At 44.8% G+C, this 18338-nt stretch overlaps 1 protein-coding gene across 2 annotated transcripts in view; it reads right to left on the bottom strand.

The window, feature by feature from the left end:
• The window catches only part of CHST4 (carbohydrate sulfotransferase 4), a 330552-nt gene extending 323590 nt beyond the window's left edge, over positions 1-6962 (bottom strand). For both annotated transcript variants that reach the window (XM_073880055.1, XM_073880056.1), the window contains exon 1: positions 4908-6962. In XM_073880055.1, coding sequence (XP_073736156.1) covers positions 5803-6957 — 1155 coding nt within the window. In that variant the 5' untranslated portion in view covers positions 6958-6962 and the 3' untranslated portion in view covers positions 4908-5802. The remainder of the gene's footprint in view (positions 1-4907) is intronic.
• Positions 6963-18338: the final 11376 nt, after the last annotated feature.

The raw sequence follows: 18338 nt of genomic DNA, 5'->3' as shown, positions 1-18338 counted from the left end.
TGTCTCAAGAAGGAAAAGTTCTTGATCATGTTTGTTGCTGAGAATTCAGGTGAAATGAGAATTAGAAAATGTCCATCGAGTGAATGAGTAACATGGAATTTTGTTCTCAAGAGCAGTGTAGATAAGGGGGCAAAATCCAGATTGAAGTGGTTGGAGGAGGAAGTAGAAGATGAGAAAATAAACAGCGGAGGGCTATGGACAACCCGTAAGAGCAGTTTGGGTGTAGGTGAGGAGAGGCCAGTACAGATGGTCTCCGACTTCTGATTGTTTAACCTAATGATTTTTTGACTTTATCATGGTGTGCAAACAATATGCATTCAGTAGGAACCATACATCAAAGTTTGAATTTTTATCTTTTCTCAGACTAGTGATACGTGGTTCAGTTCTGTTGTGAGTCTGGACGGGGGCGGCGAGCTGCAGCTCCCAGTCAGCCACACCATTGCGGGGGTAAAGAGCCGATACCCTGATAAGCATTCTGTACCATACAACCATTCCATTTTTCACTTTCAATACAGCATTCAATGAATTAAAGGAAATATTCTTTATTATAAAATAGGTTTTGTGGGAGATGATTTTGCCCAACTGTAGGCTAATGTAAATTTTCTGAGAATGCTTAAGGTAGGCCAGGCTAAGCTATGATGTTCAGTTAAGGATATTACATGCATTTTTGACTTATGCTATTTTTGACCTAGGATAGGTTTAACCCCATTGTAAGTGGAAGAAGATCTGTAGTTGGATAAGGATATGGGAATGAGAGAGAATTTTTTTCAAGATGGGAGTATAGGAACTTAAAAATCCAAAGAGAAGGATTCCGTTGAAGAGAAGTTGAGTCGAGAGGGAGTGGATACTAAAAATACACAGTTCTTGAAAAGGTGAGGGGACAGAATCCAAAGTTCTGATAGTGGGGAGGCTGGCCTTCAACCGGAGACAGAACAGTCTCTATCTTGTAACACAATATAAGGAGGAAGACAGAATGCTTGGGGAGCTTCAGACATTCGCAGTGAGGAGTGGAGAAGTCCAGTATCAGATGGCTTTTTTCTCTGGGGAGGAGGGGAAGGTATGCGGCCAGAAGACGAACGGGGAAGTTCTTACGCTGAGGGGGGAAAGAGTTGTAGGTGAGTGGTGAAGTAGTCACAAATTGATGTCGGTGATCATAAAGCCCCTGAGTATTAACTGCCTGCGTGCAATCTCCTCCATTCTGCGTTTTCCGGCCTGAGTTCGGGAGGAGGCAAAAAGAAACCAGAGCATTGGGGTCATCAGGGTTAGGGTTGCTGAAGACACCTCAGCATTTCTCACGCTGGCCTTTCTCCAAACATTCTCCTGACAGATGTTAATAGGTATACCGAGGGGGGAAAAAACCCTCCTTGGTCAAAGAAGGGTGGGAGAGACACTATCTGCTCTTTTCCATTCCAATCATGCACATGAACGTATTTGAAGTTCTGAGGGTCTTGAGTTTGAAAATCTGGTTAAATTTAGTTTCGTCAACTTTTTCAAGCTTATTTGCTTTCAGAATGCTGTGTGTGTGTGTGTGTGTGTGTGTGTGTGTGTGTGTGTGTGTATAAACTGCATCTGTTAAAGTCTCATCGTTAGGTTTATCTCATCATTTGCTCAGGTAATCAGGAGTTCACCTCACCCCTACTTAAAAGAACAGGAGCCTTTATCCCTTTCATCCAACATGTTTACATTATCTGTCATTAGCCATTTAAATCCATACTGATTTAGGGTGGAACAATAGCATACTTTTTCTGAAATACACCTCATTCTTCTTGAACAGCAGTGCTATGTGTCTGTTCCACTTGTTCTCAATTCTTCTCATAAACTTGAAAAACAAACAGTGTGTTCTTCCAGGACCATAAGAAGCCATCGTGAAATGTGGCAAGGCAAATAGGGCCAGCAGCCATCCCAAATAGTAAATGGTGCTGGCAGGGAGGGTGGCAATGAGAGTCACCTGTATTATTATTTATTACTGTTATTTATTATAAGCAACATTTTCATAGGTCCTTACAGTGTGTTATTTTGCATAATCACGTTTAATTATGGTTGAGCAACGTACACATCTTATTGGTGAGAGCAAGGAACATAGTTTGGGGGGCACAACAAAAGACATGTTGACGAAAATAGAGAGGAGCTGGGGAGGGAGCTAAGTGTCAGGGACAGTGGTCTAGATCATGCATTCTCAGTGGAACTGCTGTTGCCACCAGCGGGATAAAAAGTGGTTTGTGGGGGGCAACAAACATAGGTATAACAACAATTTGTGGCCCTTTGGAGGGCCATTAAAAACTGCCTAAAAATATGCAGTATTATTTGTGGTATTAATAGTTCATGGTAGAGGATGATTAGAACAAAAGTGTCTACCATAGGCTTGCTGAGCGGGGGAGGTGATAAGGGAAAAAAGATTGGGGAGCCACGGTTTAAATCCTGCAGTGCCTGTGGAATGTGTTGACATTTGTGAGTGATTCTTTTGTTCCCAGACATGTTAGACAGCTCATTTGTCTAGCACAGTGTCTGCTTCTGGCTTCATTTGTCCTGCCCATCTTCCCCAAGGCTCTAAATGACTATGTTTTGCCCCCATTAAGCTCTTCTCTTCTGGCCACAGCTGACCAAATTAGGGTAGATATAAGCCAAGACCAGTATGGCCAGTGCATGACTGGTCCCAGGAAGCCTGGCTTTGCTCACTTCCTCTCATCAGGCCCCTGTGATGCTGCTCTGTATTTTTATAATGTCTGCCACACAGCTTACTCCCTTTGAGAAGACTTGAGTGGGTGCCAGAAGAGCCCTGGGGGGGTTGTGACATCTCCCCAGTCAGGACGCTTGGCCTGGGGGTATACTGTTTGAGTAAGATTGAATGTGACTAAATGAGGAGAGAAGAGAAATCTGTTCGAATCATCAGCTCTTCATCTTGCATGTATTCAGCATCTGATGAGTGCTGACTAGGGTCTCTTAACAGCTGTGATATTGACATTTTGGACCAGAGAATTTTTGTTGGGGGCAGGGGTGAGGGCTTTCCCGTACATTATAGGAGGTTTAGCAGCATCCCAGGCCACTCCCCACTAGATGCCAGTAACACCCACTCCACCAGTGGTGACAACCAAAAATGTTTCTAGACATTGACCAATGTCCCCTGGGGAACAAAATCACCTTGGGTTGAGAACAACTGATACAGATAAACTAGAGCCATTATAGATGGGTATAAATCTAATTGTACCAGTATGATCAGAAACGCCACAAAGGGCTTTTGATCTGCTGTTGAGCATCACCTTAATGAGGATGTTACCAGAAATGATGGAAGACAGTCCTTGAGAGAGCTAAAACCAGCGTTGTTACCAAGATAATCACAGCTACCACTTAGTGAGTGCTTGCTTATGTGCTGGACGCTTGCCACACGTGTTCCATTTATTAACTCATCAGCCCTCCCAGCAACTCCAGGAAGTCAGTGCCACCATTATTCTACCCACCCTACAGTTGAGGGAACTGAGATGTGGAGATGTTAAGGGACTTGCCGGAGGTCACCCAGCTGGTGATAGTAGCGTCACCCAGGCAGCATGGTTCCAGAGCCCATGCGCTCATGAGCACCTAACAACTCCTTTGGAGAAGGAGAAGCAAGCCGCTCTGTACTCCAGCATCCCATAGAGATGGTTCCTAAGGAAGTTGCTAACATTAAGACAATTCAGGTGGAGGCTGGAATTTCAGAGGGGAAATCAGAGGCAGTTGAGTCTATCACTGCCTGTCCCCCTCACTGGTCTTATTAACTGCACCATCACCTACTGCCCTGGCCTTATTTTCAAGGTTGGGGAAACTTTTTACAGTTTTGGAAGGTTCATAGAGGCAAGAAGCACTTGCTTGGGAGATCCTTGCTAGGCTCTTGAGGTCTTTCTAGAGTGGCTTAGGTTTACATGTTAGAATAAGTTCACTCCTTTAGAGCCACATATAGATTAACTTTGCCAGACCCAGCTCGCAAAGGTAACCACTCACGCATCTCAGGTGGTGCCAGAGCCCAAGAGCTCTTCAGCAGAATCAGGAGTGAGAATTCCCATCTGCCACTGATGGCACTTTATGAGGTGAGGACCACGTCTGAAGTGGGAGTGGGAACCAAAGGGAAGATGAACTGTTGGCATCTTTCAGGTTTGGACAAAGCGAAATATTAAGCAAGTCAGGACTCAGAGGTCCCTGGAGTTCCAGGCAAATATAGACATTCTTCCTATTCCTTCCAACCTAAGGGACAGCACCAGTGTCAGGAGTCAGCAGTGTGGATACTTGGCATGTGCTGCAAAGGCATCTGTCTTGAAGCAGGAAGGCAAACAGTGCTGTTCCCCAGTGGAGGGTGTGGTATTGCCAGGCTGGCCATGACAGGATCACCGGGGTTGCTTGATCAACATACAGAATCCCAGCTCCCACCCTGGTGGATTCCAATTCCAGCAGATCTGAGGTGTGGTATGGCAAAATGAATTTCTTTTTTTTTTTAAGATTTTATTTATTTATTTGAGAGACAGAGAATGAGAGAGATAGAGAGCACAAGAGGGAAGAGGGTCAGAGGGAGAAGCAGACTCCCTGCTGAGCAGGGAGCCCGATGTGGGACTCAATCCGGGGACTCCAGGATCATGACCTGAGCCGAAGGCAGTCGCTTTAACCAACTGAGCCACCCAGGCGCCCCAAAATGAATTTCTAACAGTAGATTCGGATGCATCACTAGACCCGGGGAGTGCTGCAAAGACTGGGAGCAACAACCTCTATCATGTGGAGAGGTGACCCGGAAAAGCTGAACAGCGCCAGTCGTACTAGACCTGAGGTCCTCTGGCCAATGATCACATTAAAAGAACGCTTTGCCCAGACCCTAGGGTGATATATACAATATTATCACAACTCATACCTCACACAAGAAAGAAAGGGCTTAGTTGCTAGTTGCCTACTTTCTACAGATTCTTAAGAGCACAGTATGATGGTCAGTATTGATCAGTTTAGACTAACACCAAATATTGTCTTAGCAGGTTTTTTTGTGTGTGTGGATAACACATAATAGTAAAAGTATAAAAAAACTATAAAGATGCTTATGCTATCAGGTTAGGGTCCTCTAAGAATTAGTATTTACTACTAAGTAATTAGAAAGCATAACTTGGGAAACTCCTAACAGAATCCTATTTGGAATTTTAGTGTTAATGGATGGCAGCTTCGCAAGTCAAAATCTATGTGATAGGAAAACACTGAGGGAAAATGATGTCCGCATCAGGCCCAGCCACCCCCATGAATTTAAGAGCTTGCTCTGTCATGCAGAGATCTTATTTTGTATTTGTGATAACTGATAGCTGTGACGGACAAGCTCACCGTAAGCATCCAATCCTGTTCTCTGTTCCCTTTTTGAATCCATCAGGAGTTCCATCGTCTCAGAGTTCATATCCCTGTGGAATGTGCTTGTGGGTTCTTTGGTGGAAGACCCGTTTCCCTGGTTTTCCTGTCTCCTTCCTTTCCCACAGGGCAAGATGTGGACAGAGAAGTTTATGGATTTACTCCATTGATACTGCGTGGTGCTAAATAGGACCCCAGGCCACAAAGTCTTTGAGGTATACCTGGATAGGAAAGCCAAGAAGAGAAGAAAGACAATACTCCTTTTTCAGTGGTGGAATATGCTGCTGAATCTCGTCTAGGCATGAGTAGAGACACGGAAGTTTCTCAGCTTGAGCATGTGTGGGCACAACTCATGCTCACATGTACACCAGTGTGCATGTAATTAAGACTTGAAGCCTTTGGTTAATGGGGCTAAGGCTGATGCCAGTTGGGGACAGAGCTTCTTCCACCCTCTTGGTGGACTTAGTTGGAGGGAGTCCATGTAAACAGAAGATCCAGTGACAGGTTTTTCTGCTCTTGCTCAGATCTGACAAGGTGGTAGCCCAGCGAAGTCATGGTATCATTGCAGACTTTTTGAAGTCGAGAAACCTTTTCGTAAGGCAAAGTCCAGCGCCAGGCCTGGGAGACGTTGAGGGCATTCCTGGCATTAGTCTGAAAGGCATGATTACCCATGCCCTTGCCTCGAGTGATGTTGTACACCCAGGTCTGGAGGTGGGGCAAGAATTTCAGTCCCACATATTTATACATTTGGGCAGTCTGGGCAATGGGCTCCCGGACCAGGTCCTCATAGCGAACAAGCATGTAGCGTTGCCTCAGGGCTTTGGGCAAGGACTGCACAGCCTTATAGATCTCTAGCTGGCTTTGGCAGATGACCTGCATCACGTAGTAAGGCTGATCCTCCTCCTTGACTTTCTCCCAGTGCTGCCCCATCACAATGCGGCTGTCAATCATGAGTTCCCCTGTGGTGTGTTCTCGAGAACGGAACACCGCCCGGGGATCCCGTACCAGGTGCACAATATGCAGATTGAGGGAAGGGTCTCTCAGCAGTGGGTAGAGCACCTCCAGGTTGAAGAAGCGCACCTCCTTGAGCACCACGTGGCTGTAGGAGCGACAGGCCTTCTCTACCACCTCAAAGGGCTCTTGACTGCAGAGAAGCTTGCAGTGAGCCTGGGATATGATCATATCCCGGGAGAAGATGTTGCAGGCAGGTGGGGAACACAGGGCCCGGCTCTTGTCCCACTGGAAGAGGCTGGACTGTCTTCGAGGACTGGGTTTCATGTAGGCATCAAAGACACTCATGTCACACAGAAAAATGGCACGGATCAGATCCCTCACTGCCATATGCAGCCTCCAGGCAGTGCTGTGTGTGAAGGTCATCCAGATGTGCCATGCGGGCTCCATCAGGTAGAAGACATCCGGGTGCTGCCCAAAAATCTGTCCCACAAAAGAAGAACCAGAGCGCCAGGAAGACAGGACCAGCACATGCATGGGCTTGGGCTCCTCCTTCGTGGACAGGGAGTTGAAGTCGTGGCCATACAGATGGAAGAAGAGAGCAAAGATGGCCATCTGGGAAATCAGAAACAGCAGTGGCCTCATTTTTTTGGGCAGTATCATCATGCTGAAATGGAGACCTTTAAGGAACAAGCAGAAGGGCCGTGTTAGGCTTCTGTTTTGGTGTCAGCCTTCCATCCCCTTTCTTGCCAAAGTAATTTTTCCCCCTGACCCCCAGCAAGGAGCAACATAGAATGCTGGGAACTTCTGGTAACCAACTACATAAATCCTTCTCTGAATCAATTCCTGTCCCTTGTAGTTAGTATGTCAATAAGATCTATTTATTTTAGGCTCTTTACTTACTCCCTCCTGGTCTTTCGTGTCCAGTGAGCTGCCAAAAATGCCTGAATGTAGCCATATTTCATCGTCTTAGAGGAATAGCTCCATCCTGCCACCTTGGTGACACGCATGTGTCCACATGGGCCACTTAGGCAAAGCTTAACTAGTCTGACCAAATTTTGGTCGAATGCTCTGTGATTCCTTCTGAAACTAAGGGAGATAAGCTGACTTGGGAGGAACTACCTCAAGGTCATTGTTCACCCACCTCCCCTATCTTGAGGGCGATTGCCGTAGGCCATTTCTCATTGCCTTCCTTCATCTCAAGCAAGCACAGGCCTTTCAATCCCCTGAAGGATATGGTTGCAGGCTATAAAACTGTTCCGCTTGAGTTTGGAGTCATCTCCTCAGGGGCAGAGCCAAGCGCCCATGGTACCTGTCATTTGGTCCCCTCTGGTTTGGCATCATCCTGTGGGACTAGGGACACAAGGAACTGACCCATGCTGACCTTACATCTGTGTAGCTAAGAAACTATCTGAATCTATTTGGCTTGAATTGTTGTCTCCTTAGCAGCTGGCTCTATGGAAGTGTGCAAACCAACCTAAGAGCTGCAGTAGTGATACTTGTGGCCTGTTAGCCACTGTGTTGCTGCTTGGGGGAATGCTTAACTGCGTGACACAACTCAATCAGGGCAGCTCAGTACAGATGGCCAGGTTGTGTACTGCACAACCCTAGGGAATGCCATCTCATTAAAAATTTAAGATATTTCTTATTAAAAAATGTTCTCGTAGGTGATGGTAAAGTATTTTGGTCCAACAGAATAAGAACATTAGGATGATTTTCCAGTTGTTAGAAGTTAAATATCTGGAGAGGGGCACCTGGGTGGCTCAGTCAGTTAAGCGGCCAACTCTTGATTTTGGCTCAGGTCATGATATCAGTGTCCTGGGATTCAGCCCCATGTTGGGCTCCTTGCTCAGCAGGGAGTCTGCTTGGGATTCTCTCTCTCCCTCTCCCTCTGCCCCTCCTCCCACTTGTGCACACTCTCTAAATAAATAAATAAATAAATAAATATAATCTTTAAAAAAATATCTAGAGAAATGAATTCCACTTAGTAATTCACACTAAGGCTCATACAGACTGGTGGCAACCCTCAACCCACTCCCTTCATAATCAAGGCTCACTTTGTATGAAAAGACCATGGTTTCCAGTGACATGCTAGAATATTATTCTGAGGTTTTTTTTAAGAGTTTAAGGTTAAGGGTTCTTTAAGGGTTAAGATGAATCTGGATTGTTTTGGGTGACTTCCTAGCATAAACAACTATTGAGAGATAGAACAGATAGAATAGCTATTTCACATAGTGTAAAATATTAATAGTAGCAGGTGCTAATTTTTTTTTTAACATTTTATTTTTAAGTAATCTGTACACCCAACATGGGGCTTGAACCCACAATCCTGAGATCAAGGGTCCCATGCTCTACCAACTGAGCCAGCCAGTCACCTGCAGGGTGCTAATTTGCATATCATTATATACCCAAGATATTCTTCCTTCCAGCTTTTTTTTTTTTAAGATTTTATTTATTTATTTGCGAGAGAAAGAATGAGACAGAGAGAGCATGAGAGGGGGGAGGGTCAGAGGGAGAAACAGACTCCCCACCGAGCGGGGAGTCTGATGCGGGACTCGATCCTAGAACTTCAGGATCATGACCTGAGCTGAAGGCAGTTGCTTAACCAACTAAGCCACCCAGGCGCCCCCTCTTCCTTCCAGCTTTAACAAAGAAAATATATTTCTAGGGGTGCCTGGGTGGCTCAGCCGGTTAAGCATCTGCCTTGGGCTCAGGTCATGATCCCAGGGTCCTGGGATGGAGCCCCACATCAGGCTTCCTGCTCAGCAGAGAGCCTGCTTCTCCCTTTCCCTCTGCTGCTCCCCATGCTTGTGCACACACACACACTCTCTCTCTCTCTCTCTCTCTCTCTGAGAGAGAGTCAGAGTGTGGACAGCACGAACGGGGGGGGGGGGCAGAGGGAGAGGCAGATTCCCCGCTCAGCAAGGAGCCCAACATGGGGTGGGGCTCAATCCCAGAACCCTGGGATCATGACCTGAACCAAAGGCAGATGCTTAACTGACTGAGCCACCCAGGTACTCCAATAAATAAAATCTTTAAAAAAAATTTTTTTAAGGAAAAAAAAGAAAATATATTTCTAGACAGTAATTGGAGCTGGATTTAAGGATTGTTAATTTCCTGGTGACAGATCTTATCACTAATTTTTAAAAAGTTTTTAATGAGTAATAGTTACATCGTTCAAATTGTTTTAAAAAAGTATCATTATCATGGACATTAAACCCACAGACTTAGAATTTAGAAGGCTTCTTCAGGCGCCTGGGTGGCTCATTTGTTAACATCTGCCTTCGGCTTGGGTCATGATCCCAAGATCCTGGGATCAAGTCCTACATAGGTGCATTGGGCTCCCTGCTCAGTGAGCCTGCTTCTCCCTCTCCCTCTGCCTGCTGGTCTCACTGCTTGTGCGCGCGCTCTCTCTCTCTGTCAAATAAATAAGTAAAATCTTTAAAAAAAATAAATAAAAGAAGGCTTCCTACAATTCTGCATGCATGCAGGACATAAGGGAAGTGCTTACCAGCCTGAGTCTAGCCTGTCACACTGCAAGTCTTTAATAGGCGGTGGGGGAAATACTATGACAAGAAGTTATGTCTGTGGATGAAGAGTATAGTCATAAACTGGAAAACTTTTAGAGCTCTTTGTAAACAGGGTTAATGAAATACCTTAATGATAGGTCACAGTATATTTCTGGGGGAAAGAACACCTAAGAATTTTACCAGCTGCTGAATCAGTAACGTCTTCTGTACTCACAGCTAGGATGAATCTGCTAGCTGGTGTTTGGTCATTACTGTACAGTGAAAGTCTACTTCAGTACATGTCCCCTATCTGCCCATTTCCCACCTTGCCCCCAGGTAGCAACTGGGTTCATTTTTTATGTGTCTTTTCAGTTGCTTTCTGCACACCCAAGAAAATTCAAATGTATATGTAGTCTTAATTCCCCCCCCCTCTTTATAATAAAGTAGCAAGTTATACACAGCATGCTTTTTTAACTTTACAGTATGTCTTGGTGAGCTTTCCACGGTAGCACATAAAGCATTTCCTCACTCTCCTTTACCATTACATAGAGTTCTATTATACAGATTTACCACATTTTATTTAACTAGTTTCCTCATTGCTGGGCTTTTGGCTTATTTCCAGCTCTTTTGCCATTACAAAAACTTCAATAATGACCTGATGTTTAAACCTCGTTACACGTGTGTGTAAGCTAAATCCCCAGAAGGGGAATTGTGGAGTCAAAAAATACATGTGTGTGTAGCTTTGCTCTCTATCACCCACATGGCCTTCATACTGGTCATAAACCATTCACTATATCCAGAGCTGCAGAAATTCTAGGGAGTAGATTTTTGAGGAGGAATATATAAATATAAAAGCAGGTTTATAGCTTGCTTCCCAAAGAGGTAGAGCATGCTTTGCCAGCTCATGGGCTTCCCTTGGAAGTCCCCTGAACCTTCTGGGAAGTGTGTACTGACCCAAGCCAAACCTTGTGCAGTGGCATAAAAACCCTTCTCTTCCATTCTTTACAACAATGCATTTCTTCCTTATTGCCAAAAGGATCCAGTGAGGATCCTCTCTCCTTCATGGCCAGGATTACTTTGCTGTATGCCAGGGAAATGTCAGTGAGGGGTAATTCCTTTCTTTGCCCTGAAGGTTAGAACAGGACCAGCTAAAATGTGCTCTTAGGTCTTTCAAACTCAAGCCCAAGAGGAAATGATTAGACACTAGGACATTATTAATAGTAGCCCAAGATTGCCCTCCTCTACTCCCATCTCCCAAAGACTGAGGAAATGACTTTGGCAAGAGATCCTCTCCAAAAGGTAACGTGAGTGTCTGGAAAAATTTGGAACAAAGATAGGAAACAACAGAGCAAAAGAGAGAGAAAAGTAAAGAAGGGAAGAACATGACCTGTGCACATTTATAAGGAAACCGTGATAGAATTTTGTTTGCAGGGCCTGTAATCAACTCAAAAGGAAGCTAACACTTCTTAAGGATTAGGAATGTAGACCTTTCAAAGTTATACTCTCGCTCCCCAATCCTGGCTTTGGGCCAACTCAGTGTCCTGAGCGGGATCAATGGCTCTAAGTCCTCCTTGCCTACCAGTAGCTCCTGGCCTCATGCCCATTCTCTCTCAGAGCTGGAGCCAGGCCTTCTAACTCCGTCCCCAGTTGTCCTCAGGCTTCGGTTGTTCACAGCTCTCGGGAATTCCCATGGAAACCCTTCAATTTCTTTCTCTCCTTTTTCTTACCATGAGCACTCACCCTGGCCAGAAAGAAAATATGTTTTTGTAAAGTGAGTCCCATATCTTGTCACTGGGGTCAAGCTACTACCTGGATCCAGGCAACCCATGATGGGGCTAGCCAGAATAGCCAGGGAGTACTGTAGGCAAAGCCCATGTCTGCAGAGATTGTAATCAGTAGCAGAGATTGTAATTAGTAGTAGAGATGATATTCTTGAGGGCCTGGGAGAAGCGAGCAGATGTGGCTCCATGAGGAAGGGGCAAGTTGGGTTTTTTATGGCCATCTCCTCTCCTCTAACTACCACCTCTCCCCCTGTCCTGCACTAACCTCCTCTGTGGTCCTTGGAGTTGGTGTTTGTGAGAAGTGTGTGACACGACTCCATTTCAGAGTCCCTAGTCCACCTTCCCAAGTGTACTTTTCCTGGCTATTCAGGTGCCAAGCTTGAATTCCCCCCTCCCCATTGTCAGAATCCCCGTTCTTCTCATCTCTGGCCTGGCCTTTGATAGTAAGTAGCCTCTCTCTTCTGTCTCTCAAATTCCCCATCCCCCCCATCCACTGTTGCCAGAAACTGTCTTTTCTAAAGCACAAGTCTATCAGTCCCCTCCTTGAATCCTTCAGTAACTTTCCAGCACATACAGGATTAAATCAAAATCCCCAAGTCTTGTACCCAGGGACCTTCATGGTCTGATCTTTGATTCCCTGTCAGTCCCCTGCTTTTCAGCACCATAGGCTCCAGACTTTACTCTCAGTTCTTTCCTGTTATTTAGAAGCCCTTACTCCTGAGATTTAATTGTTCTCTAAACTCTCCAGTAGCATCCATCTCTCACTCTATAGTAAATAGCTGTAGAAGAATGTTTCTACCACTGGGCTACTGTAACTTAAGGGTAAATGCTATGTCTTGTCTTTTTTTTTAAAGATTTTATTTATTTACTTGACAGAGAGAGACACAGCGAGAGAGGGGACACAAGCAGGGGGAGTGGCAGAGGGAGAAGCAGGCTTCCCGCTGAGCAGGGAGCCCGCTGTGGGGCTCGATCCCAGGACCCTGGGACCATGACCTGAGCTAAAGACAGACGCTTAACGACTGAGCCACCCAGGCACCCCTATGTCTTGTCTTATTTAAAGGTACATGAAACTTGTAAGTGATTAAGGCTCTTTAAACACTTGTTGAATAAATCAACAGTTGAATATGGGAAGAGGAGTAATCATGGCTGGAAAGCAGATAACTGAATGAGATCCACTGAGAAACAGAAACTTGTCCTTTTCTAAAATGCACATGGGTGTCTCTGTAGTATCAGTTACTAAAATTTAGGTGATTCTGTTGAGTGTTGAGCACAGAACCAAAACTATCTCAACTGCATGGAGCAAAATATTAATAAAGTTAGAGGCATAGGTTTGACGGTATGGCACAATTAACCTTATTCCAAAAAAAAAAAAAACCAAACAAACAAAAAAGGAGTTTTTACAGAGTATGTATTAATGAAAACTAGAAAAAAAAAACCATGAACATTATTATTTTTTTTAATTAATAAGAAATAAAAGCAGGGCATCTGGGTGGCTCAGTTGGTTGATCATTTGACTCTCGATTTTGGCTCCGGTCATGATCTCAGGGTTGTGAGATGAGCCCCGCTCAGCCGGGCATCTGCTTCTCTTCCTCTCTCTCTCCTTCTCCCTAAATAAATAAATAAATCTTAAAAAATAACTAAATCTTAAAAATAAAAAAGAAATAAAAGCTGTATTGCAGAGCAAAAGAACACTCAGACTACGTCTCTTGTCTAACTAGCTCAGTTAGAAAAAGAAAAAACAAAGAAAACCCTCAGCACATTCTCTCACCACTGCCCCCCAAAATAATTAAAAAAAAAACAGGTTGCACCAACTAGGGGTGAGTGGTATCGTTCTTAAAAAAACATCACCATCATCAGCATGACCTCATCTGGCAGCCTGATGACCGCGGGCTGAATTATGGATGACCCCCAAATGAGTACTGGGTAGCCTTTTAGAAACAAAATGAGCAGGGGCGCCTGGATGGCTTAGTCAGTTAAGTGTTTGCCTTCAGCTCAGATCATGATCCCAGGGTTCTGGGATCAAGCCCCGAGTAGGGCTCCCTTCCCTGCAGAGAGTCTGCCTCTCCCTCTCCCTCTGCATGCCACTCCCCCTGCTTGTGCTCTGTCAAATAAATAAAATCTTAAAAAATAAAAAGGGGGGTCACCTGGGTGGCTCAGTCAGTTAAGCAGCTGCCTTGAGCTCAGATCATGATCCCAGGGTCCTGGGATCGAGCCCCACATCGGGCTCCCTGCTCAGCGGGAAGCCTGCTTCTCCCTCTCCCACTCCCCCTGCTTGTGTTCCCTCTCTTGCTGTGTCTCTCTGTCAAATAAATAAAATATTGAAAAAAAAGAAAATGAATTCTGGAGGGAAAAAATAACAGGCAGCAATTTAAGAGTCCCGGATTCCAGCCACTGGCACATTCCTAACTTAGATTCCCCAGTGAGATTATGCTCCCACAACCCGAAATTAGAGATGGCAGAAGATATTTTCACAAACCGAGAGATCAGAGCTGGATTGGGGAAACAAATCCACACATACACCTATAGACCCAGGAAAATCACGGGGATAATCACCTGGGCAAAGGTGACCATATAGTAACAAACAGTAACTAGACTGAAAATGCCAGGAGGGTTGGACCTGGGTCCTCACCACTGCTGCATCTCCAGTGTGCCAAAAACAGTGCCTGAAACATCTACTGAATGATGACTGAACGACATCATTTGTAGAGCAGTTTTTAGTGCTTGAGGTGCCCTCGTTGATGTGGGTAAGGAACGGGGGGGGAAGGGGGCGGACAAGATAGTTTTATTTTGTGCATATAAACGTATTTCAATTCCAACTAGAAGTTCTAGACTGGTCTGAGGCCATACAAGACAGAAGTCTGTTCTACTTCGGCTGATGCCGGCCTCACAACCTAATCTTCTTTTACAACTGAATAGCATTCCACAACTTTGAAACCCCATACAGCCACAATCATGACAGGTATCCAGTTATATATACAGGACACTGAAAATCCACACACCTGTGTTCCAGAGTAAGTAAACTGAAACTGTAACTGATTGACTCAATGGTGGAAATAGCCCTACCTGAATCACACCCCAGGTCTGTTGAGTCTCAGGGCCGAGAGCATTCAATGATCACATCACACCTCGCCTGAGCTTGAGAAAACCTACAGCTCCCTCCACCTCCCATCTGCCATTCTCCAGCACCTGAGCAGAGAACACACAGCAAGTATAGAAACTTGAACTCAAGCCAGGATCGGAGTAAGTTAGATGAGTCAGGGGACCATCTACAACACATCTATCAGGACAGCCCTACTGTCCTCCTAGACTTTTTCAGATCCTTTCAGAGATGGAGCTGGGTGGGCATGAGGGAGCTGTTGGCAAGAGGCTTGTGCTTTTTCAGGGAGATTTTCCTGGTGACTCTGATTTAGCCCCCCTCTACAACCTCCCTCCTCTGCCATTGCCGTTAAAATCCTTAGCTTAGCTGCAGGAGGTTTTCTGGGACAATGGCCCCGCTGTGGAGGTGTATACAGAGAAAACTCTCTCCTTACCTTGATAATAGCTTGGGCTTCTCCAGTGCTTTAGACAGGCTCACTGCTAGCCAAGCTGTGCTTTTCTCTTCTGTCTCACAAACTTCCCTATCGGCTTCCTCTTCCTCATGGCATTTTGCATAACCATCTCTACTCAGAATAAATTCCACTGCCCTCTGCTCTCTGCCCGAATAGTGACCCACCTTCCAAGACGGTGTTGAGAAAGCGCTCACTCCCGAGTAGCCTTGATATTAGCAGCTTTAACATGAAGAGACTCAGGCGCTGGGAGAGTCTGCTCACGGTAGACTGGGAGAAGCAAAGGAGGAAGTGTTTTCTCCCACAGCTGGGAGCTGGTGCTGGAAAGTAGGCTCCTTGAAGGCAGCTGAAAAGGTTAACTCCCTTAGGACAGGGTAGAAAAAGAAAAAGGAGACCTGGGAGATGAGGTTGATAGGGAAATCAGGGACAATTACAAACCAAATACCTGCGAGATCTTAAGCCTTGTTCTTATACCTTAATCTTATCTCTGTTGCAAAAAAGAGGAGAAAAGCTGAATGCTATTTCTGGATTGTACTTGCCTGCTCACTCCACTGGATTTAGGGAAGATAACATTTTTTTGGCCTCTGTGTCATGTTCAACATCTTCAACCCTTCTTACAGGAGATTCTAACTAGATAATTACCTAGATGTAATAATTAAATGTATGGGAGGACATAGATATACTGGCATTTAGTTGGGGTATAGGAAAAATATTACCCCCACAAGAAAAAAAGAAACAAGTTATTGAAAATTATAGCTTCTTACTAGCTGTGTGTCCTTGGGCAAATCACACAACTACTCTGAGCTACTTTACATGATTGTTGTGAGGTAAACAATAGATGAGAATACTCAAGTAAATGTAAATTGTGGCCGAGTGTAAAAGCCACTGACTTTGCAGTCAGACATCTGGGGTAAGTCCTTCCCACCTCTCTGAGCCCTGGAATATCAGTGTAAAATATATATCTACTTTATAGAATTCTTGTGAATGTCAGGGCAGGATTAGTGCATATAACACACCTAATACAATATTATGACAAGAATGAGTTAAAAAGTGGTAGTTAAGGGGCACCTAGGAGTTGCAGTCGGTTAGACATCCGGCTCTTGGTTTCAGCTCAGGTCTGATCTCAGGGTCAGATCAAGTCCCAAGTCAGCTCCCCGCTCAGCGGGGAGTCTGCCTGAGTTTCTCTCTCCTTCTTCCTCTGCTCCTCCCCCCTGTGCACACGCGCCCTCTCTCTCTCACTGAAATAAAAAAATAATGTTAAAAAAAAAGTGGTGGTTAGTCATAATACCTCTTTTTTCTTGCTCAGTTTCTGGCCCATTTTCTAGGCTTTGAAAGAGAGAGCAGGCAGAGTTGTAGGAGTTCTATAGGATAATCTAGCAAAGTGTCTTTGCTGGTTTCCATCAGCTGAGCCTCCCAAGCCCTTATCATTGGCACAAATGACCAGACCTATGGTGGTGGGATTTCAATTGTGTGGCCCTCCCTCTCTCCCAATTTCTCCCTGGCAGAGAGAGGAGACATTTCTCTTCCTCAGAGTGACTCCATGCTGGGATATACATTGAAGAGCCAGAACTGAGCAGTTGGTGGTTCTGCTTTTATTCTTTTTTTTTTTTTTAAGATTTTATTTATTTATTTGACAGAGAGAGACAGCGAGAGCAGGAACACAAGCAGAGGGAGTGGGAGAGGGAGAAGCAGGCTTCCTGCGGAGCAGGGAGCCTGATGTGGGGCTGGATCCCAGGACCCTGGGACCATGACCTGAGCCGAAGGCAGACGCTTAACCACTGGGCCACCCAGGCGCCCCTGCTTTTATTCTTATTATAAAAGTGAAGACTTGTTCATTATTTAAAAATTTGAAAACTACAAAATGTATAAGGAAGACAGTATAAATCCCTTTACATTTTGCTGCCCAGAGAAAACCACTCTTGATCTTTTTTCCCAGGCATGCAGCAATCTGTATAATTGAGATCACCGTAGAAAATAGAGATTTGTACTTGTTTTCCCTTTGTCTTTATTTTAAGACATTTTAAATTATGAAATTAGAATAAGGGCAGGAAGGTACAATTTAACAAGTAACATAAAGGGACTACCACTTAAAAAAGAAACCGGGACATTGTCAAAGCTGTTTCACAGTATCCCCTCTGTCCCACAACCTCCTCCCCCTCATTGTTACTTAGAGGTGATCACTATCATGGTTAGTGGTTCCTGGCTTTTCCTTATACTTTGTCATCTTTTTTTTTTTTTAAGACTTTATTTTTGGGCACCTGGGTGGCTCCGTTGGTTAAGCGACTGCCTTCGGCTCAGGTCATGATCCTGGAGTCCCGGGATCGAGTCCCACATTGGGCTCCCTGCTCGGCAGGGAGTCTGCTTCTCCCTCTGACCCTCCCCCCTCTCATGTGCTTTCTCTCTCTCTCATTCTCTCTCTCTCAAATAAATAAATAAAATCTTAAAAAAAAAAGACTTTATTTTTAAGTAATCTCTGCACCCACCGTGGGGCTCAAACTCACAACCCCGCTGAGATCAAGAGTTACACGCCCCACCGACTGAGCCAGCCAGGCGCCCCCTACAGTTTATCATCTTAAGCAAGACAATTACATTTTCCCCAATTTGACCTTTATGGAAATAGAATCTACCACATTCTTTTGAGCTTTGCTTTTTTCGTTTCATATTATCCTTGTAAAACTCATCACGTAGTTGCATAGAGTTATAGGGGTTTTTTAATTTGTTTTTATTATCCTTGTAACATTCCATTTGTGAATACACCACAGTTTGTCCACGATCTTGTTAATTGACATCTGAAGCTTTGGTAGTTTGAAGCTATGGTTGAATATTCTTGACATGTCTCCGGGCACACATTTATACACATTTATACAAGTGTCTGCGGGGTGTTTGATTTTTTCACCTCATTCTATATAATAAGCATTTACCCATGTAAACAAATATTTATGGAAAACATTACTTTTTTTTAAAAGATTTTATTTATTTACTTGAGAGAGAGAATGAGATAGAGAGAGCATGAGAGGGGGGAGGGTCAGAGGGAGAAGCGGACTCCCCGCCAAGCAGGGAGCCAGATGCGGGACTCGATCCCGGGACTCCAGGATCATGACCTGAGCCGAAGGCAGTCGCCCAACCAACGGAGCCACCCAGGCGCCCAAACATTCCTTTGAAAGGGTCTGTCATATGCCAACATTCTAGTGCTTGGTTGTCAGACGTTTAGA

The sequence above is a fragment of the Callorhinus ursinus genome, unplaced genomic scaffold, assembly GCF_003265705.2.
Source record: "Callorhinus ursinus isolate GAN/ISIS: 27379988/994484 unplaced genomic scaffold, GSC_fseal_2.0 scaffold37, whole genome shotgun sequence".
NCBI lineage: Eukaryota > Metazoa > Chordata > Mammalia > Carnivora > Otariidae > Callorhinus > Callorhinus ursinus.
Note: the sequence above shows the minus strand (reverse complement) of the source record. Positions and strands in the feature narration are given on the sequence as shown.